At 41.5% G+C, this 21,830-nt stretch overlaps 5 protein-coding genes across 5 annotated transcripts; all 5 read left to right on the top strand.

The window, feature by feature from the left end:
* Nucleotides 1–2,423: 2,423 nt before the first annotated feature.
* On the top strand, nt 2,424–3,248 carry BDB00DRAFT_816485 (uncharacterized protein). Its single transcript, XM_053123001.1, has 2 exons — nt 2,424–2,457; nt 2,591–3,248. Exon 2 carries the CDS (start codon nt 2,773–2,775, stop codon nt 3,037–3,039), a length of 267 nt encoding a protein of 88 aa, XP_052981234.1. The 5' UTR covers nt 2,424–2,457; nt 2,591–2,772; the 3' UTR covers nt 3,040–3,248.
* Nucleotides 3,249–4,727: 1,479 nt separating this feature from the next.
* Nucleotides 4,728–5,844, top strand: BDB00DRAFT_280788 (uncharacterized protein). Its single transcript, XM_053116772.1, has 2 exons — nt 4,728–5,000; nt 5,160–5,844. The coding sequence occupies exons 1-2, from the start codon at nt 4,998–5,000 to the stop codon at nt 5,685–5,687; spliced, it is 531 nt and encodes a 176-aa protein (XP_052981233.1). The 5' UTR covers nt 4,728–4,997; the 3' UTR covers nt 5,688–5,844.
* Nucleotides 5,845–8,741: 2,897 nt separating this feature from the next.
* BDB00DRAFT_816474 (uncharacterized protein) lies at nt 8,742–12,937 on the top strand. Its single transcript, XM_053123000.1, has 11 exons — nt 8,742–9,025; nt 9,284–9,755; nt 9,941–10,107; nt 10,217–10,332; nt 10,414–10,479; nt 10,568–10,698; nt 10,785–11,025; nt 11,148–11,199; nt 11,314–11,394; nt 11,505–11,567; nt 11,741–12,937. The coding sequence occupies exons 1-11, from the start codon at nt 9,018–9,020 to the stop codon at nt 12,699–12,701; spliced, it is 2,358 nt and encodes a 785-aa protein (XP_052981232.1). The 5' UTR covers nt 8,742–9,017; the 3' UTR covers nt 12,702–12,937.
* A 1,541-nt stretch (nt 12,938–14,478) lies between these two features.
* BDB00DRAFT_816472 (uncharacterized protein) lies at nt 14,479–15,366 on the top strand. The gene has a single exon (XM_053122999.1). It carries the CDS (start codon nt 14,650–14,652, stop codon nt 15,118–15,120), a length of 471 nt encoding a protein of 156 aa, XP_052981231.1. The 5' UTR covers nt 14,479–14,649; the 3' UTR covers nt 15,121–15,366.
* A 2,138-nt stretch (nt 15,367–17,504) lies between these two features.
* On the top strand, nt 17,505–19,318 carry BDB00DRAFT_761053 (P-loop containing nucleoside triphosphate hydrolase protein; the record flags this gene model as incomplete). Its single annotated transcript, XM_053119248.1, has 8 exons — nt 17,505–17,605; nt 17,693–17,757; nt 17,838–17,971; nt 18,064–18,217; nt 18,366–18,525; nt 18,647–18,858; nt 18,961–19,093; nt 19,219–19,318. 8 exons carry the CDS (start codon nt 17,505–17,507, stop codon nt 19,316–19,318), a joined length of 1,059 nt encoding a protein of 352 aa, XP_052981230.1.
* Nucleotides 19,319–21,830: the final 2,512 nt, after the last annotated feature.

Genomic DNA, 21,830 nt, shown 5'->3' with positions numbered 1-21,830 from the left:
TTATTAGTAATTGCCCAATGATACTCTTGGCATTTATTTTGGTATAAATAAAAGTGATGTTTTGAATTCCCTTGTTTCTTTGTCAAAAATGGTATACGAAGATGGGCAAGGGCACGTTGTCGATGAACATGGAGTTGAGCCGATGGATCTTGCCGTTGATGAGGAGCTTTTCGCCATCGAAACAATAAGTTCTTATACTCAGTTTTTACAGAATAAACCTCCAGAGAAACCATCTAAGCCTAAATTGCATTCAACTGGAGACGAAAGGAATCATGCAGATGTTTATATGGATCTTTGCAATAAGAGACGATGTACATCTTACTCAGATGACGAAATGACTCGATTTTTTCGTATGTTTTTTAGTAAATGCCTCAAAGCCTGCTGTTGAAACATATGTGATGTACTTACTCGCAGAGATCAAGTTACCAAACTCGATTCAGGGCTTATCTGGATTTATCACTGAAGTGCCATCCATACTCAAAATTCTGCATGTCTTCGATACAGTCTGTGTATCTTTTGATATCCCTGATATCATTGCCAGGCGACGAGCACCAACTCTGTCAAAAATTTCAACAAATCATCTCTAAATCTAAGAGCCGAAAGCGATCTTGCCATCTCCACCGCAGACGAATTGAATACTGGCTGCATCTCACTTCAAAACCATTTCCACGTCTCGTTCCTTAAAAAAATTCCCCTCATAACGATCACCCAAACAATTCCTATATCAGCCCATCGAATAAATAAACGATCACTTTCTATTAAAAGCTCATCATCAGTGGTACATTTGATACTGTTTTGGGACTGTTTGTATTAAGCTGTACTTGCAATAAAAAAATAAATCTTAAAATATAATAATAAGTAATAGAAATCCTGGCTTGAAAGACTACGTTCAAGACTATCAAAATGGGGACCAATACCACACACGGGGATAACTGATAATTTATTGATGAATTAAAGTGGTTTTTTATATGTTTCTTTTTGTTATGGTTACTTGCGTCATCGTGCAGCAAGTAATCATTTTCTGCTTTTTGTTATTTTGTAATCTTAGTAGGGCGACGCAGCAACCAACCCTTTACCCACACCACAATACAGTATACCTCTCTCTACCTCTCTCTACCTCTCTTTACCTCTCTTTACCTTTCTATACCTCTCTTACCTTGTAGAGACACTTACCGAAGCATTTGGCAGAATGAAAAACAAAGCCTTGGAAGTCACTTAAACTCTAAACTATCATAAGCTTCGCTAATTCTGGTCATCAACGTCCCTTTTTTCAAGAACTTGTTTCGCTTCACCATTACTCTTGATAACTGACCATAACTGCTCCATTGGATTCAATTCAGGAGAATATGGAGGAATATATACAAGTCGATATCCTCGATAATGTATAAATACTTTTCTATATCAGTTGAGCTTGGATATTAGGAGCATTAATTATCACAAGATAGTGTCCCTTCAGTTCTGGATACTTGTCCATTTCATCAAGAGTAGCTTTTATAAACCTCAAATAATGTCCTGTCACTGTTTCTATACCATAAACATCAGTCTTATACCTAAGCTTTCTCTTTTTGATTCGTTTTGGAACTCGTAAACTAACATTTAATTAGACCGGTGGCAGATATTGCACCTAAAATCGATGTTGCTTTTGTCAAAGGCACTGTAACTACTGCAGGGGTTCCTTCTTTCTTTGACCATGCCATACCTAGTTTCAAATTAATATAAAAGGCTGATTCATCAAGAAAAACACAGTTTGTTGTAAAGTCCAATAATCAGTTTGTTGCCACTATTTGTACCCAATCATACCTTTGTTGAATTTTTTCCTCACTGTTTCTTTCCAAAGGTTGGAATTGCGCCTGTTGGATAGATAAGCTACACTGCGTTGTCATGAAGTTATAGACAGTAGTACGAGAAACGTTAAGATTTACAAAGTATTGCAGTAAACTTTCTGCCACTTCAGTTAAAACAAAAGAAGGATTCTCGTCAATGTAATCTAAACTAAATTGCTTATAATGCTCTTCCCCAAGAATACGACGTCGGCCTGATTTTTCAGGATTTTCATAATATCGCTTGACCCATCTTTGGGCCGCACGACTATGATGGATACCTAATTGTTTCGCAACAGCAGCCGAAGCACTGAGGCATTTACCAAAAACAAATGAAAAAATCGAGTCTTTTCTTCGTCTGAGTAAAATGTATACTGTCTCTTATTGCGTTAACTATAAACATCTACATGATTCCTTTCATCTCCAGTTGAATGCAATGTAGGCTTAGATGGTTTCTCTGGAGGTTTATTCAGTGAGAACTGAGTATGAGCACTTAATGTTTCGATGGCGAAAAGCTCCTCATCAACGGCAAGATCCATTGGCTCAACTCCATGTTCATCGACAACGTGCCCTTGCCCATCTTCGTAAAAAAATTGCATATCCATTTTTATAAAAGAACAATATCATAGGGCAACTACTAAGCGATATGTAAAAATAAACAAGGTTCATCAAACGACTTCAGTGTTGGACCAACTGACTTCATTGTTGAACATCAAGATTTTTTTGACTTCAAAACCAACGACTTTACTTCTTGAAATGACTGTACATACCTTTGAAAAAGTAACAATTTGACGTAGTACATTACGAGTCCAGCTGCTGGAAACGAACGAACGATGTGGATTAAGGCTTAGAAAGTGGGGCTGAAGCCCTCTATGACTCCTCTCTTTCTCCGGGTTTCTCTTGGCGTGCTGCGTAACCATCAGTTTCGAGCAACAGAATCAACAAGAAATGTATGACAGTAAAGAAAAAGGTGATCGATTTGATATATTATCGTCTCGTACAGAAAATACATGCTATACTATATTTACTACCTCCTCCTCTTCCTCCTTTCCGCTTCATGATTTTTGGGGGGACCCGATTTTTACCTATACGGCTTCTTTTTATAAATACTTGCCATTCTTATAAAGATACCGGCCGTAAATCGATCTTTCTTTCTGCATCAGCAGTGTATGCACTGTTGTTGCTATCATTATCATCAGTACTATTAAATCTGCTATAGTGCTATTTTGTACAAAGTAGGCTTTTTTTATCAGCCCCCTCATTTTCTGTCAGAAAATCATTGATGTCTCATGGTGCTTAAAATGATAAGCCAATACTACCAAAAATGCATGGAAAACCTCGCATCTTTAATTTAATTCATTTATCAGCAACAAGCTTGATATACATTAAGTAGGGTGACGATGATCGTCATTGTTTAGAATTATACAAGCCCCCCCCCCCCCAAGAAGTGAGTAATTCTTTTTGATAATTATTGGACCATCATCATAATTCTATACGAAACATTTCCCCCTTTTGTTTATTGGGTGCGTGGTGCCACTTATTACTTTTCTGGTGCAACAATGAACCCCGGGGGGGGGTGGTTCCGGAGCATCTTGTGTGCCTCGTCTGCCTATTCCCACATAGGGGGCGGAAGTTCGCCGGTTTCTGTAATGGTTCGATGGACGCAGTAACCATTCACTTGTGTCTCAATGGCCCCGACAATTGAAAAAGAAAGAGAAGCTCAGGCTCAGCAACAATGCATAAAGCGCCGAAAAAAATAACAATAAACAAAAATTCGGAAAAGAACAAAGAAACTTTTGAGAAAAAGGTGCCAAACGAGAACTTGCTGCTGATGGGGCATACTAACTGCTACATCATACAATAAACGCAAAAGAAATGGATGAGGGTGACCCAATACAACGTAGTATAGCGGTAGTAGGTAGGAAAATAGTTATACGAATGATGTTATGGCTCTTGCGGAATTGTGTAACTCTGAATTAAGGTAGCAATCTGCTGAATTACATGTGGAAGTGACTCCCATACTACATAATAAATGTGGCTCATAGATACTAAAAGAATTCTGATAGAAATTAGCTATCATGACTCATTTATGTATATATATGTTGTCAAAATGTAATAAAGCCAATCTTCAACCAACAATCAAGTTGTCATTGTCGATGAAGCCAGATGAGCCTATTGTTTGTTTTGATTCTAAGAATGATTTTTATCCAAAGTGAAAGGTTCTTACTTCTTCTCAGCAACGTATACGTTGTGACAATGTGCACTAAATGTGACCTTTTACAAAAATGCTCGCCGATGTGGTAAAGTTACTAGTATGGAAACATAAAGAACTATTCTTTATCACGATCATTCCTTAGATCATCAGAGGCGGCCCTGAAGTAGCGAAGCCTGCTCGTTTTTCACACGCAAAAGAGCGTAGAAGCTTTATTGACAGTTTTGATTTCAATGCTTGACTGGATACACGAGAGAGAAAAACGATATACGTTTTGAGCATACAAGTTTTACCTGGCATAGTCGACATGGTTTATAACTTTTTTTTAAAAAAGTTGTTGTTGAGCTTGACCACTAGAAATCGATATTCTTCGTTCCAAACTTTCTGGTCGGCTAATAGGTCAAGCCCACAACCAAGAAAGAAATGCTTAGACGTCTGTTGTCAACCGATTTACTATTGTTGCAGTAGTATTGTACCTAATTTTTCTGTGATGATACAGTAGCAAGGACGTAATGCTATATATGTTATGGAACGTCACAGGCCGTGATTCAAAAGCATACCACTATTTTAGAAATCACTCGCGCCGCCAAACACATTGTACAAGCAAGTTATACAAGGATGGAGGTGCTTCTGTATTGGTAAGATATGATTTTCGTCTTGTGCTTTAGAAGCATTAGTTTTCAAACTTTCTCCTAAGCAACAGTTGAGCTGATTGTTCTTCCTTATTCTTGAATGAAAAAAGCTTACACACACACACACACTTGCATGGCGTATAAAGCATTGACGCTATGTACGTCGCTTATGATTCCGGAGTAGCACTGTACGATGACGACTATTCGCCAGAAACGGATGGATGGCTTTTTATGGGCAGCAACATCAGCAGGAGCCAAAAATGGACCCAAATGCTGACTGAAGATACCCGATAACGCACCGTTCTTTCCATTATCATCAGCAGCAACCTATCAATGGTAAAGAAAGAAAAGCCGATAGGTTGAGAGAGAGAGAGAGAGAGAGAGACAGAAAGATGCATCTGATTATTCCTATATACAGGAATAATCAAGAGCAACAACGTATGTGCGTCACCCCATTATGTATCTGTGATCAATGGTTCTGAATCAATACGACAGGGACCAATGTCAATGATGGATGACTTCTCTGTCAATGTTGTATCTACAATTACCTATCCAAGCCCTCAGCAGCAACAACTACCGCCACTACTCCTGCAACAACAAGAGCAAAAAGCACTGGAGCGACAATTCATTGCGGTTGCTGGTCCAGGTCTTGCCGAATTGCTGCTTCCACACGAGGACACATGTATCCTTATCGAAACCGACCTTGGCTCACGAACCCGTTGGCGAGCAGAACGACGTGTACATTCTCCTCTAACAGACCCTTTTTACAAATCGACGTTCTTTTGGCTCGCGAATGCCGTGGAAGGGTATTCAAGGTCATCTAATCAAGAATCAATTCTGTTCTGTGGCGATATAGTAAGAAAATGTCAAGAGCATGGGAAAAAAAAGGGACGACCCAGTAACAGAAAGAGATCTTTCTTTGTGGAAATTGCTTCTGGTGTTCATCAATGGATGCCGCTTTGGGTCAAGGAAAAAAAATGGACTCTAAACGAGATTGCAAAGGAAATACATTTATATTCGTGAACGTGTAGGCAGCCTTTACGATTTACAAAGAGGTAAGCCCCCCACCCCCCAACCCCAGCAAAAAAGCATATAAAGTCTTGTATCCAAAATCATCAATCCAAGAGATGTACAAAGTATGTCATTGAAAATTTCGTAGAGTATCCAGAGGACTTGGTCAAGGGGATGTCATACCAAAAAGCAATATTAGCACCCGAACTAGACAGACCTTTCACCACTTTTTCCAAGGCCTCTGTTATTTTATCAACGCGAGTGGCTGGCGGGACCCATGGGTACGGCTGCAACTAGTTGATGTCGTCATTCCATTCATCACTGGCATGGTTTCTGTTTCTTCTGACAAGGACATTGTATGGTCGAGCGAAACGGTCAGCTGTTGTATGTTTATTTGGCCACAGTTGCCTGAGAATGTGCCTGGCAAACCCATAGCAAACCATCTGCCCCAGTTCCCAGCATGGATTGATAAAAGTCGCTTATTTGAGACTACCATGGAAGACGACGATGACCAAGCTATCGTATTATGCAAAAATAAATGGCGGCCGCGGCACTACCACTACTAGTAGTAGTACGATTAGAAGCTGCTGCTGCAGTGCAGCAGCTACTGTAGCAAGAGTAGTCTCGGAACGATCCTGCATGGCAATACATTGACGCACAAGCAGTTGGCCCTGAAGGGGGGTTGGGGCGCTTGGGGTAAGGATGTTGCTACGCCTACTTACTATGTAGTAGTACGGTTACTAGTGCCGATAACGCCGACGTGAGGCAGCATCGATTTACGGCGCGCAGAATGCAACAATAGCAACAAAACGACGACGGCGTAATAATAAAAAAAAAAAAGAGCAAGATGTATCGAACTGCTTGTCCAACATTCATTTGACAAAACTCTGCCCCCCCCCCCATTTGGATCAAGTACACACATGAATCCACGGTATTCGAATTGCTTCAAAATGATCATATTGGCCAATGGGTCATATGGCACTCTGGGTAGTATGCCGCAAATCGATAAGGTCACAAAATAAAATGGGTAAATATGGAGCCACTTTTTTTATTATTAAATTTGTGAAAAAAAGCTGACAACATGAATTACATACAAAACGTCAAGGTGACCATCCAGAATATGTGGACAAATCTACGGGTGCTACGAGAACGTGGACAGAAGAAAACGGTTACCAAAGTGCTCGAACGATTTACAACAGCACGGTCATCGCGAACTGTTGCGAGGACTCTGTCTCTCTCTTTTTCTCTTCCACTTTTTTTTTTCTCGGGGAGATAAATTTGGACCGAATGATCTTTTTTTTTTTTGGGTTGACCAGTTGCCGTAATTTCGACGACACGATCTAACAAAGCTTTGTACAAGTTCTATTGAAGAAGGACGCCGGATCTGGACGAGCCTAGCACGCGACGCATCTTTGTACAAATAGCGGTGTGCATCATCTGCATTTACGGGCCTTCAAGTGATTCATCGGGACATCAAGGACGAAAAGATCACGATCATCATATCCGCCTGATAATTTTTTGGAAGCGCAGCATTTATATTTTTAAAGAAAAAGAAGGAGACGAAGGTGGTAATAGTAGTAGTAATAGTAGTACATTATTGCTCAACACATTTGTAGGTACCATCGCCTATGCATCGCCCGAGGTAGTTGCTTCTTCATGGCAACAAGTAACACGGGTCCACTACGCAGGATATCTGGGCACTCGGAGTGCTTCTCTACACCCTAGTTTATCATTTGAACCCATTCCATTCTCCGGAATATATTATCAACCGGAATTTGCTGTTTCCCTTCCAAACTGCCTGACAGTAACGTTTCCTTTCTTTTCTCACTTTGTATACATGCAGGACAAACGTCCCTGTCTGTTGTCTGCTCGCCGGTTCCCCGAATCGTTTTACATATAGATCTGCGCGAGCTTATTGCATGAATGCTTGACGTAAAAGTCGACCATTCAACAAGTGATTGACCACGGATGGCTCTGCTGGCTGTAGTAGTACTAGTAGTAGGCCACACAACAACGCAGTATATAATAGGAGCTTGATATATACCTTTTCTCCCTCTTTGTTTTTCCCCACCACCTCTGCCCATTCATTTGTGGATAGACATTCCACTATCCTTCAACATATCTTTGGGTGGCTAACCCTTGACGACACCAATAATTCATTGTGTATATTATTACAATTACGAAAATGCTAAAATGTGCCGCGCGCACAATTTCGTCGGAACAATGTGTGTGTGTGCTACAATGGGGCAAAAAAAAGGGGGGGGAGGGAAAGAAGACACATACAATTTGTGCCACGTTGCCCTGTGCTTGTGACACACTCTAATGCAATTTGTAACCATGAAGCAACAATCATCATGAAGATCAATCACCACTACTACTACCACATCACCGTCGGCCCTGTTTATGCTACTCTTTGTAACTTATTGTTGTCGTGGTGATGGGGGGGGGGCTCCGCTGTATGAATCCGTGGCACAATACTTCATTCACTTGCAGCAACAACAACAACAACAACATGTCCTTTTTGTTGTTATTAAAAAAGCTATTAACTTGCACACAGCAGCATGACACTTTCTAATTACTGATTGAAAGAAAGATCAGTCGATATACGACTCCATGCTCGTTTATTATTTCTCAATCAAGATGTTATAATAGAGACACTATCAGCACGAACATCAAATGCTGCAGCTTTCTTTTCTTTTGTTGGTTTCAAGGAGACAAGGAGAGAACAGGGAGATGATGATGATGATGAAGGAGGTGGGGTTTTTCTTCCTTTAACACACAAAATAAAAAAGGAGGGGAAGCGCTTAAAAAAAAGATAAAGAGCCTTTATCAAAAAAAGCAAAAGACACATAAAACGGAGAAGGGTGGAAAAGGGGAGAATGACAGGCGGACCAAAAAACGAGCGAGCAATTTAGGAGGAAAAAAAAAAAGAAAAGAAATACGACGAAAAAAGAGAAAAGAATGTTGCGTGTCAAAATTCATCCTGGCGCAAAATGCATTGCATTGCAGCAACTACAGCCGCTGCTTTTCTTTTCCCTTTTGCTTTTTTGTAAGAACCCTATTTCCCTCTCTCTCTCTCTCTCTCTCTCTCTCTCTCTCTCTCTCTTTCTCTCTCCCTTTTCTTTACGTTTCTATTCCCTTACTCTCTCTCTTTTTTTTTACCCTGAGCTCAGTCAGTCAGTCACTCAGTCAGGGAGCAAAGATCCGACATCTAAATCAACGACTCACAGCAGAAAAAGACCGTCCGTCGCACTTGAAGTCTACTACTACTACTACTACCACTACCAACCCTTTCTACTTGTACACATCCCAAAAAACCGGTTTACAGCTCCTGGTCTAGGCATGCAAAGGTACGTTTGTGTGTATTGCGTTTAGAACAAGAACAAGAAAAAGATTCCCTATTTTTTTTAATTCTTTCTCCTCTACTTTGTAAAAAAGAAAACTAACGCCTCTTTTGCCCCACTATACCTTCCCTCGTTACCCTTTCCATTTCGACATTCCACCATTCCAACATTGACGCTCATGAACACAACTACGACGACGACGACGACGACGACATTGTTACCTTCCGACAACACGACTACTACTACCACTTTTTGCAACAATAGCATTACTCGTCCTACTACACCCTCCGTGGTTGTCACTCCGCCAGATCTGGACACGCCTAACAACGTGGTGGTATCCGTGATAACAGCCAACAACAAGAGTGACAACACACGCGTCACCAGCGACGATGATGATATGGATGACGATTCCACTGTAGCAAAGTCTGTCTCTACTGTGGTCGTCGTTAAAACTGATCCTGCACGACGACCATCATCTAAAAATAACAATAACAACAATACATCAGCAGCAGCAGCATCATCCTCATCCTCATCTAATAACAACAACAATAACAATAGTAGCAGTAGTAGTAGTAGTAATGATTCTACCACTGCTGCTACCGTTTCATTTCGATACCCATCCAATACTGCATTCACTACTACCAACAACACTCGAAAAGCCATCCCACAGTTCTTTTTTCCTCATGGCAAACCAATAGCTTCTGAAGAACGAGACCGCAAAAACCGCAAAATCATGGTACGCAAACCTTTACGAGCCATGTTTTTTTTTCTCCTCAACTCCTACGATTCCCCTCCCAACCACAGAACCCAAAAAAAAAAAAAAAGATACATGAAACGAAACGCAAAAGCAAAAAAAAAAACAGCCAAATGTTTTATGATTGGATCACATAATCAATATTTTAAAAAAAAATCCCATTACAGGCCATCGTTCGCCACCTCTATGGCGCCCAATCCTGCTTGTTGGAATCCCATTTTGTGGCAATCACCAGGACGTGTGGTTTGCCACGCTACATGAATATTGCTCTGTTCCGAAGAATCGACTCTATGCACCAACGCGATGAGCGAATCACGCTGGAGCAATTTGCACAGTGAGTGTCTGGGGTAGGAAAGGGGCCGGGGGATCCGCTTAGCTACAGTCGTGTTGTTGTTGTTGTTGCCTAAATGAAAGAGAGAGAATAATAACAAAAACAACAACAGTGGCTGGACCGAATTATCGCGGGATCGATACGACGATGAATCACTCTTTTTCAATATTCTGAGGAAACCGGGCTGTGCCTGGTTATTACCAGAAGACTTTCTACCCGTGATGGAGGGTAGGTAGAATTTTTTTAAAAAAAAAGAAAATGAAACTCTCTTTTTTATTTTTCTCAACATTTTCTTTTTTTTTTGTGTAGATATTGTGCTTCATCATCCAGGATTACGATTTCTAGCTGATAATCCCATGTTCCAAGAACGCTACAGTGAGTTGGTCTTTTTTTTATTTCTCCTAAGAAAAAGAAAAAGTAAGCGGGGGGAGAATAACACATACACACTTTTTTTATATTTCAGTTGAAACTGTGATTTGTCGATTATACTATGAAGCACGGTGTCCAAGCGGCAAAATGACGCTGGCACAATTCCGACGCAGTGACTTTGCGCACATGATCCATACGCTCGGACCCAATGTGGATCTCAATAGCGTAAGAAGAAGAAGAAGGCCATCGAGTTTCAAACATTTTGGGCAACTTTTTTTAAAAAAAAAAAATAACACCATGTGTGTATGTAGACCCGTGATTGCTTCTCGTACAAGCACTTTTATGTACTCTACTGCAAATTCTGGTCCCTCGACGACGATCATGACTTGATCATTTCGGAAGCCAACCTGGCCAAATACAATCAGGCCGCACTGACCCCGCGTGTAGTTCATCGCATCATGCAGTGTGGCCGTATTGCCGCGTTTGCTCGGGATCAAAGCGGTGGGGCCGTGTGGGGTGATGCCCCCACGTTGACCTATCTTGATTATATCTGTAAGCACCAGTAGTAGTAGTAGTAGTAGTAGTAGTAGTAGTAGTAGTACCTCTTTAAGATATGTGTTTTTCTTTCTCTCTTGCTATACACATTGCGTACTCATGTTTTTTTATGCATGCAGGGTTTCTATTGTCAGAGGTTGACAAGAGCACTCCGATGGCGATCGAATACTGGTAATGTTTATTCTTGTGAAGCCCCACTCCCCTCCCTCCTCTCTTCAACCCGTGTTTTTATACATGTCCCTTACAAGAGGAGGAGATACTGAAAAGTGAAGCGCGGTGATGTAGGTTCCGATGTATGGATACCGATGGCGATGGTGTGCTATCTAGTTATGAATTGGCTCAGTTCTGGCAGGAGCAAGAAGCTAGGTAAAAAAAATCTATGATATCATCACAGCCTATCACATTAACAATTTCACATGGTCCTTGGTATCATTATTCTCACACACAATCCCCCACCTCTTTTGACTTTGTAATAGACAACGGTTCTATGGAGTGGCAGACGACGATCAAATTCAGTTTCAAAATATTCTCTGCCAAATGTACGTGACATCAGGAATAAAAGAGGGCGTAGGTGGTGTATGTGCGTATGTGTGAGGGGGGGGTGGGGACAGGAGGTATTGTGTCGCATTTTTCAAGGGGAGAATAAGGGGAGATAGGTACACACACCTCACCTAGTAAAATTTTTAAGCTGACACTACGGACTTGGATCTAGGAACGACCTGATCCAACCTCAGGTACCCGGCCAATTTAGGCTCCATGACCTGAAACGAAACGGCTACCTTGCCGAACGTTTCTTTGACACCTTTTGCAATTTTGATCGCTTCCAGATCCATGAGTCCTACCAGGGATCCATCCGTGCCAAGCGGAAACAAGAGCAAGATAAACGACGCCAACAACAGCATTTAATGGAAACTGGCAATGGTTCAGATGCAGCAGCATCGTGTTCCTCTGTTGTTGAAGATGAAATTGCTGTTTTGGACGACAGTCTCGGCTATTTCATGATTAGCGACTGGTGTGAATACGCCGAAGCAGAATATCAGCAGTTATTATTAAGCGAGCGAAACGATGTTGTTTGGGACGATGACGATGATGATGATGATGATGATGAAGACGAGGACGAAGAAGAAGAAGATGTTGGCTATCTCGGTGAAGAAGATGACGAAGATGAAGAAGCAGTAGTGTCCTCAGAAGAGGAGAGTTTGTCTCCTGCAGTGGCTGCTATTGCTGCTGTGGTCATGTCAACTGTGTCAGAAGCCGAGAAAGAGCGAATCGTTTCCAAAGCAGTAGTACACGATGAAGGTGATGAAGGCAACAAGGACGAAGAGGAGGAGGATGATGATGATGCAGTGAACCCTGGAGAATCAAGCGGTACAAGTGACCATGATAGCGACACAAGCGCCCCGACGACGCCCACCAAGGATCCGACACCTGCGCCACCGAGTTGGTCGACTGCAGTGGCCAATACGACTACAGCAACAACGACGGCAGCGACCACAGAAGCTGTGGTTCATGTCAAACACAACGACGTGCATCGTCATCACCACCAGCCTTGGCTCTGGCAGCCCCACGGTGAAGACGAGCATGACGATGATGAAGAAGAAGAACGTGAAGACCGAGCAGCCGAGTGGATATGGTGGCTTTCCAGACAGAGGTTATCCGAGCCATCCTCATAGAAAATGTTCGCATGGTCCTCAGACTACATTTGTTTTTATTTTATTTTTTTGAGCAGCTTCCCCCTTTTTTCTACATTCTAGTAATCTATTATACCTTTTTTTTCTTGTTTGTTAATGTTGTTTAATTTTTGTCATTTCCAAGTAGTTTTACCCTCTCTCTACCCGAGTAAAGATAAACGTGGACTCTTTCTCTTCAGTGATACCACCACTCAATTCCATGTATAACCCTTGAAAAGTGTGCGCGTGGGCAATAGAATGAGAGCTTCTTGTCTCTGTGCGTATGATAGATAGCCCATTGCTAGTGACACACCCAAAGGCGTGGGTTGTTGTACACACTTTTAAATGGTCACGGTTATCAAAGTAATCCAGGCACACGCTTCTAGTTGCTACTGCTGCTGCTGCTGCTGCTCCAAGTACCACATGTCGAGGCACTCGGCTCTTTTTTTTTTTGTCATGCTATTTTAATGCTGCTAGTAGTAGTAGTAGTAGTAGTAGTAGTAGTGCTGCTTGGTCGTGTTCCCCGAGAAAAAAGCATACCACACATACACACAGCGCGCGCAAGATAATCGAGAGGCATTTTTGATTGTTTTGGGAAATAATCGCTCTCCCATTAAACTCCATTCAAATCATTCATACTTGGCAGCCTTTTTCCAGTATATGATATATATACAGCTAAGCAATCTCATCATAGTCAAAGGCAAGTGGGTCAGGTAGTAGGATTTAACCGGACAAAAAGGTGCACTATCACCTCTTCTCCCATGCAAAAAAGGCCACCACGCGGATATATCGTCATCAGCGTCTTATACATACTACATACCCAAGAAATAGGTACTGTAGCATTTTTATTATCGTTGTTGTGTCACCTCAATTCGCCCTTGAAAAAAAAAATAAACCTGTTGAATGATCATTGGGCTGGCGCAGATGACTTTAATATTTCTCTTGGAATTGAAGAGAGAGAGAGAGAGAGAGAGAGCTCCGATCACATGTTGCTCTCTATTTCTGTAACTACATAAAATAAAAGTGGGGTGGAGTGAGGCGAGGCACACCACACCCGCTATCGAGTCAACTCACTTGATACGATAACACACACACACAGAGAGAGAGAGAGAGAGAGAGGGTATATGTGTGTGAGAGTAAGAAGGAACTTAATTCACCTTGTCCTATCTGTTCCTTGTGGAATTGGCCCTGGGGTGTCCAACCGAAACAGGCCACTCCCTCTTTTTTCAACTACTGGCTGGTAGTAGTAGCTGACTTGGCTGGGTTCGAGTATGGGTTTTCGGGGGTTGGGTGGGGGTTGGTGGGTGGAGACAAAAGATGGGCACGCGGCGTCCTCCGAAATAAAAGTAAAAACCTTTTCCAGCGCCCGCCCGGTCGGGCTCATCACATCTCACAGCACACAGAGTCAGTCAGCCAGTCAGTCAGTCAGTCAGTCAGTCAGTCAGTCAGCTACTGCCACTGCTAGCGAGACCGGTGGATAATAAACGATCATGTAATTGTGTGCTTCGTTTTTCAAAAAAAAACCCTTTCTCTCTCTTTTTCCCTTCATAACTCTCGCCATTCTCCCCCTTCCTCTTTTATTTCTTTTCTTATCTTTAAAGCCTACAATCACACATAATTTCTTTAACGCCACTTTTTTTTTCTTTGATAATTCCAATTTATTTTATGCCCTAACAAAAACTATATAAACCAACACACACACACAAACTGTATTTTCCAATACCATCACAACACTGACAAGTTCAATTTGTTCTGACCACCAACAACAACAACAATCATGGCCTTGGCAACTCTAGCCCATATTCCTGCACAGCATTCGACGTCCACGTCCACTACAACAACAACCAGCAGCAGCAGCAGCAGCAGTACAACAGCAAACAGCAGCTACAGCAGTCGTTGGCGAAAAGGTCTTGCGCTGTTCCAGAAAAGCCGATCCAAGTGCTGGTCGCCCATGACGCTTGCTGCAGCCACCGAGAAATACGTTCGTCACAAGTCACCGCCCCAAGTCAAGTGTGAAGACTTGACCGCACGCGAGTTTGCCCAGTTGACTGGCATCAAAATCGTCGACGCCACCTGCACCTCTCCACCGCTCGAGTACAGTAACGAAACAACCACCCTTTCCAACGACAGCTGCACTACTACTGCTACTACTGCACAGCCACGTATCTGGGATTCCGATTTCTGGCAGCAACAGGGAGGACAGCGACGACAACAACAACAACAACAACAACCAGAGCACTGTCATCATCATCATCATCACCATCATGAACCTCCCAATCCTCGTGTGATTATGAAAGGTCGGTTCAAGATCATGATGGGTGAAGACGACGAGGATCGGGATTCCAATAACACCACGGCAAGTGTTCCAATAACGAACTGTGCCCGCCAGGTGGTCGAGTGGAAGCGGAAACGATCAGCGTAAACCTGCGACTCCTTCAACACAGCAACAACAACAATCTTCGCTCCTTAGTATTCAAACAACTTCCATCCATATACCCTTTACTTACCTTCTTCATCCATCTGTACAACTCACACATTATCATTAAAAAAAATGCACACTTCTCTTTGGGAGGAGTGTGAGAGAGAGAAAGAAAACAAACCTCCATCGTTCAACATCTTCCTTCAACCCTCCCTCTCTCTCTCTCTCTCTCTCTCTCTCTATCTCTCTTATATACACAACTTTGTATCCTGACACATACTCGGAGCTCTCTCTCTCTCTTTCTATCACACAAACACACATTCTACATAGCACAACTCAATCTATATCATCAAACACACCCCTTTGTTCCTTTGTTTATGCAGCTAATATGTCATTATTCCTAGCGAAGAAAAGATAATAATAATAATAATAATAATCATCAACATCTAAAACTCTGTACATTACAGCAAAAAACAAAAAAAAAAGAAGCCTGCCCTCTTGACGGACCCCATGTTATGATGTCAACTAAGCACCTGTTTATATTATCTAGCTTAGGTTTTGGAGCATGTGATTTGCATGCACTTGGATTCTTCTAATGGCATTATCCTTGAAACCTGACTCTCATTCTACACTTGTTTGCATAGTAGGAATGCTTGCTATTCTACACACACACACACAGACGTGCTTTATGCATAAAGAAAATCTTTTTTTTTTGGGGGGGGGGAGGAGGCTGTGCAAGATCATCAATTCACCAAATTTAGTAAAATTCAAAGAGACGTGCCCTGCTCACATAGTTTCCAGATTGAAATGCTTTTTGATTTATGCGACAGTATTCTTAGCCGGTGTGCCCATGGAGAAAAATTGCTGCTGTTGTCAACGACGCGTATTATTGAGAGAGAGAGAGTGAGAAAGAAGAAGCGGTGTTTATGACGTTTTGAAACATTGTTGGGTGTTGTGGTGCGATGTTTTCGATAAAAGTGTTTTAAAAATGACATCTGTCTCGTGTTGTAGCATGAGCCATAGATGGACATATTACAATATATTTTACTCTGCTTAAACCGAATCGAAATGAGCCCATATCAAGAACCTACTACTACTACTGTGATAGATGCACTTGAAGTGTGTAGTATGGAGAGGCATCATCATCAGGGGATGTCCGTAATTGGATATTTTGACCGAGCAAGAAGCGAAACGTCCTCTAAGATCACTTGATGCTATTGTCAGCAAAGCCTTTTTTCTTAATGCATGTTCAAGTTCTTCCGAATGACTGTTGTTTGCGTTAGATAAAGTTAAAACGAGCTTTATTTTCATCATTATTTACACGACCCCATAGTGTTACAAGACAATGAAAAAAAAGGAGGTGGACCCTGTTTGTTCTAATGATCTAGTTATTTATATACAAATAGCATTGTTGTTGTTAACAAACAAACAAAATAACAAAAGATGCTAAAAGCAACCACAAGTGCTACAACGATGAAGGTCATAGATTTTGGCATAGCCAAGAAGATTCAAGATGAGAATGGTCAGTGTTGAAAGAAACGCAATCGCTAATTCAAGAGGAGTGGATTCTTAAACTTGGAAAGAATAACATGGAAAGAAATGGGATGTGGGGAAGGTTCTGAAGGCGGTCTAGGCAATACGCATACTATGATATCATATGCAGCGCTTCACCTGATATATATACAGCACCTATTCATGTCTGACAGGAGCAGCAGCCTTAACATCAAGCGACAACAAGTAGAATTACCGGACTAGATGCGGTTTTTCATGAATCTGAAGAATGGATCATAGCCACCAGCAGAAAGTAGTAGAATTCATGATCAAAGCAGATTTAATGATCAGGCTAGCAAGCGACCCTGAGTTGCTTTAAAATACTCTAAATCTTATCATGTACATTTACAGTAGGAAGAATCCCAGCAGACAAGTGCAAGTGACACTATGCAATTCTTGTGGGAGAACGTACAGTGCGCAAAATTCAGCTGAAGAATTAAATCCCAATCGACTCTATCACGATAATAGTTCTGGTAGGAGCCATTATCCAATTCACTTGCTAACCTTTTTCGACAAGAGCTTGCCAAAGATTATTACCAAGTAAAGTGTCGCTTTTTTCGCCCATCACCCATTGTCTCCTTGAAGGGCGTTGTTCTGCCACAGGTGAAGAGAGGTCAGCTGCATGCATTGTGTAAAACTACAGAAACGCATTAGGGCAATAAACCTTTTGCGGCAGATGTTACCATGCAACACTTGCCACAAGAGTCCCACCTCCTTCCAAGCGGACCCCTAAAAGAAAGAGCTAGCTACACGTAAAATTACGCGAACAGCGCGCGTTTTTTTACTCTTCCAACAGCACACCACCACCACCCGCGATTATTCTCTCCAAAGAAAACATGAGTGCAATGGATATAGATGTGGCCCCTCTGCGCGACAAAGGAAAAGGCAAACTTTGCGCTGCACCACAACAAAACGGCGAACCCGATAATTTGCCATGGTATAGCATCCTTTAAGAAAAAACACACACACACACACACACGAAATAATAGAATTCACACAAAGATGCTAAATTAGAATCAATTAGGGTTGAAAAGTATCGCCCAAAAACACTGGACGATCTCGTATCACAAAAAGACGTTACCTCAACAAGTAAGATTATAATTGAACCTTTAAGAAATAAAGAACAAGCAAGCTAACTGAAAAACTTGCAAAATGACGGGTTTTATAAGTTGAAACATTCATTGACGCGAATCGATTACCACACTTGTTGTTCTATGGTCCCCCTGGTACTGGCAAGACTTCAACGATTCTTGCCTCTGCGCGCAAACTGTATGGTGACAATTTCAAAAGCATGATTCTAGAGGTATGACCAAAAAAAAAAAAGCCGTACCGAATACTACTACTATTTCAAAAGTAATTTTAGATACTAAACCAAACCTACTTTTTTGTGGGTAGTTGAACGCGTCCGATGATCGTGGTATTGACGTTGTTCGAGAACAAATCAAAAACTTTGCAAGCACACGAACCATCTTTAGCTCTGGTTTCAAATTGATTATTTTGGATGAAGCCGATTCCATGACAAACCAAGCTCAAGCGGCTTTGCGTCGAGGTAATGAAATTGGACGGATGGTTTATAATAGAAAGAGAGAGAGAGAGTGTGTGTATGTTTTTGTTGTTTTTTTTTGCTGTTGTGTGTACACAAGGAAAAAGGTAAGGATCGGATCCATTGATTCTAATGAAAAAAAAACTGTATATAGTGATTGAAAAGTACACCAAGAACGTGCGGTTCTGTATCATTTGCAATTATGTGAGCAAGATAATACCTGCTATCCAATCACGATGTACGCGTTTCCGTTTCGCACCCTTGGAGAGTGAACAAGTACAAGACCGATTACAAACCATTATTCATGCAGAAGGGTATGCTATCTGACTAAGAAAAAAAAGAGCCTAAAGAGGATGGTGTACTTGAAAGTTGACGGTACATGGAGTGTATTTAAAAAATTGGATTTGGAACTTATCAAATATTCCAAAAAAATAGTGTAAATATCACAGACGATGGCAATACAGCACTGTTGAGACTCTGCAACGGTGATATGCGACGCGCATTGAACATTTTACAAGCATGTCACGCGGCTTATGACAGAGTAGACGAGACTGCCATTTACAACTGTACAGGGCATCCACATCCACAGGATATTGAGCGTATTGTCACATGGATGATGTCGGATGAATTCAGCACCATCTATTCCAGTAAGTGTTTCTTTTCGAGAAAATAACTCCAATTGATAAAGACTGGGTACAAAAAAGGGCTAAACTGTTTATTTTTTCCCATTAAATTGTGAATTAAACAAGATGTCGAGAAGCTGCAACGGGAAGCTGGTCTGGCGTTGCAGGATATCATTAGTGAAATCTACTATTATATCCTTGCGATCGAATTCCCGCCCGATATGCGTATATTCTTGTTGGACCATCTTGCCGAGATTGAGTAAGTGTTTCTATTTGGGGTTTGTCGTTTGCAGAGAGTGCAATACGTGAGACCAAGTACTTTGATCTTTCTTTCTTTTTGTTGACTTGCACAATATACTGAATTATATAAACTGTTTCTAATAGATATCGATTGGCAGAGGGTGCCAATGAGAACATTCAGTTGGGTGCTCTTGTCGGTGCTTTCAAGACAGCTCTTGAAATTGCTGCAACATCCTCTACTTGAAAAGAATAAAAGAAAAAGATAGTCTGGAAAATATGCATCTCGTATTGCCTTTTTTAAGTTTTTGCCAGCTTGGGCCTTTCGCTAAGCTTGAAATTCGAATACAAAGGACCCACACATGTCACACGACCTGTAAAGTTAGCCAGGCCTTGGGCTAGTTTTCTCTAAAAAAAATCAGCAAGTACTGTCATGACCAGGAACGTCTTAACCAAAGAAATCGGTCCGTTGAGAAAGAACAGCGCCAAGAATCCATTCTCATCAACATCCGCCGTGGCAAATCAACAGCTGCGAAGCACACTTGTAAACGGCTCTTACTCTATTCCACGATGAATAGAAGAAAGAAAACAAAGCGGCACAATTCACGGATTTAATGAAAAAAGTGGAACTCGTGCTCAAGCATGACGATGACGATACCTCTGGTTAAATGTAATGACAGTTTCCAATTAAAAAAGATACGTCTTTATGTAATTCGGTATCGAGTAGTTTATCTAATTTTATGCAAGCGATTTGTCAAAAAGCGCCTAGATTTGATACAGTTTCACTCGAATTTACCAGTCAATGGACCCCGACGAAAAAATGGCGGCTTAAGAGTGGAAGATATGTCAAAGGTGATTTGCATATGTTTGGATCATCTTTAACGTACGAACAGTAAAAGTCATTGTAAAAAAAAAAATAACACCTAATGATATTTGGAAAGTTATGTCTAAAAATCTGAGCATCATCTGTTTACTAGTTTATGCCATTCATATATCATTGACCCCTGTGATCAAACCTGCAAAGCACAAAGCGTGTCCACTGCGGATGAACTCGGAGGAAATCAATACCTTCAAGCAAAAAGTCGCGTCCACCTAATTTCACAAAAAGCTCTTGAATATCTGGATTTACATAAAACTGTACGGAATGAAACTCGTTATACTATTATCATCTACTACGAACAGTTTTGCTATTCATAGGTATGCTAACGAATGCCATCCGGATGTGTGTATGTAGCCCAAAATCAGCAGCAACAGATGGTCCGCAAAACTAGTTCTTAAACACTCACGCTGTGAGATATCCACACTGGAGGTGGTGTTCTCTAACATTGCATTGGAAAAAATGAGGATTTGAGGATTCCTGAGAAATTTATCATTTCCATCATCATTGATTCCTTCAATGTTATTCATTACATGAATATGCAGCAGCCGTGGGTGGAAACTTTGACACAACCGTTTCCCATGATCTGAGTTGGTCAAGACACATCTATTACATATTGTAAGATGATTTCTATTTATTTCATTTGACTTGATATAACAACCATGCATTGAATTAACCTAACAACTAGAATACGTGAACTCGAACATTGGCGACATGAACTCTTTAGAGTGATCTGAAACACACGGTTACTCGCTAGAGTCTGGACAATGGTTGACCGAGCGTTCGACGATACCAAAGCAAATATGTTGTCCGGTAAGCATATGTACCCTATGAGTAAGCCTTTATTCACATTCTCGTGTCTCTGCTTGTTTCTCACCGAGATGTGCCTAACATTATATCAGCGGGTGAAATCACGTCATCGGCATCAAGTGCACGAAAAAACAAAAGATCGTCTGCCTCAAGGCAAAGAAAAAAGTGGAGCGACGAAAGATGGGCCGCCGACTTGATATGTTGCTGAGAAGTTGAAAGTTGGGTTGTGGTGAAGCGGGCCGTAGTACGGAGGAATATGATTTGAAGCTGTTTACGTGAACGAGAACTTCGACTGCCTCAAGCCCTAAAAGCCATGATGTCGAAACTGGGGGATGGAATGGATGACGATGACCAGTGGCTGCAAAAGTAGGAAATAGTGGGATTACTCGAGTATGGCACGTGTGGTAACACTATGTAGGGTTTTAATAACTCGCTCTTTTATAACAGGCCTACGTCTATCGACAATGTTCCTGAATATCACAAGTACATATACTTTCCGCAGGTTCACCATGTTAAGACTTTTACTTCCTCTAAATAGTCTAGCTTACCATAGCTAGAGTCAAGACCAGTCGTTGCCAACATGGTCAAGTCTCGTCCCATATGCTTGCTATGAAGATTCAATCGGTAGTAGCGACGGGCGGTGTGTACAAAAGGTAGGGACGTAATCAACGCAAGATGATGACTTGCGCTTACTAGGAATTCCTCGTTGAAGAGCAATATTCGCAATGCTCTATTCCCCTGCACGAAATTGTTCTTCCTGGATATCACAAGTACATGTACCTGTCGCATCACTCACACAAAAAAACTGTCAAAGTACCTTTAGAGTTGAAACATTTACCAAAGATTTTGGCAACATCCGCAAAAGCAACTGTACAGAGAAGCCTTGATGTTCTCGACGAAGATGGCCAAGAAGACCTGACATCAGTCATGGGCCCTCCTCCCACAAACGTAACGGACAGTATGCCAAGCAGTCTCAATTCGCCAACACAAGGTTCTAGAATCCGTGTCGTCTACAAACTTTAAAATAACAGAATATCCACATCAACTTATACACAGAAATACCTTATCACAT

This window comes from Zychaea mexicana (genome assembly GCF_025766255.1).
Source record: "Zychaea mexicana strain RSA 1403 chromosome Unknown BDB00scaffold_24, whole genome shotgun sequence".
Classification (NCBI taxonomy): Eukaryota; Fungi; Mucoromycota; class Mucoromycetes; order Mucorales; family Lichtheimiaceae; genus Zychaea; species Zychaea mexicana.
The sequence above is the reverse complement of the archived record's forward strand: the minus strand, read 5'-3'. Positions and strand labels throughout refer to the sequence as shown.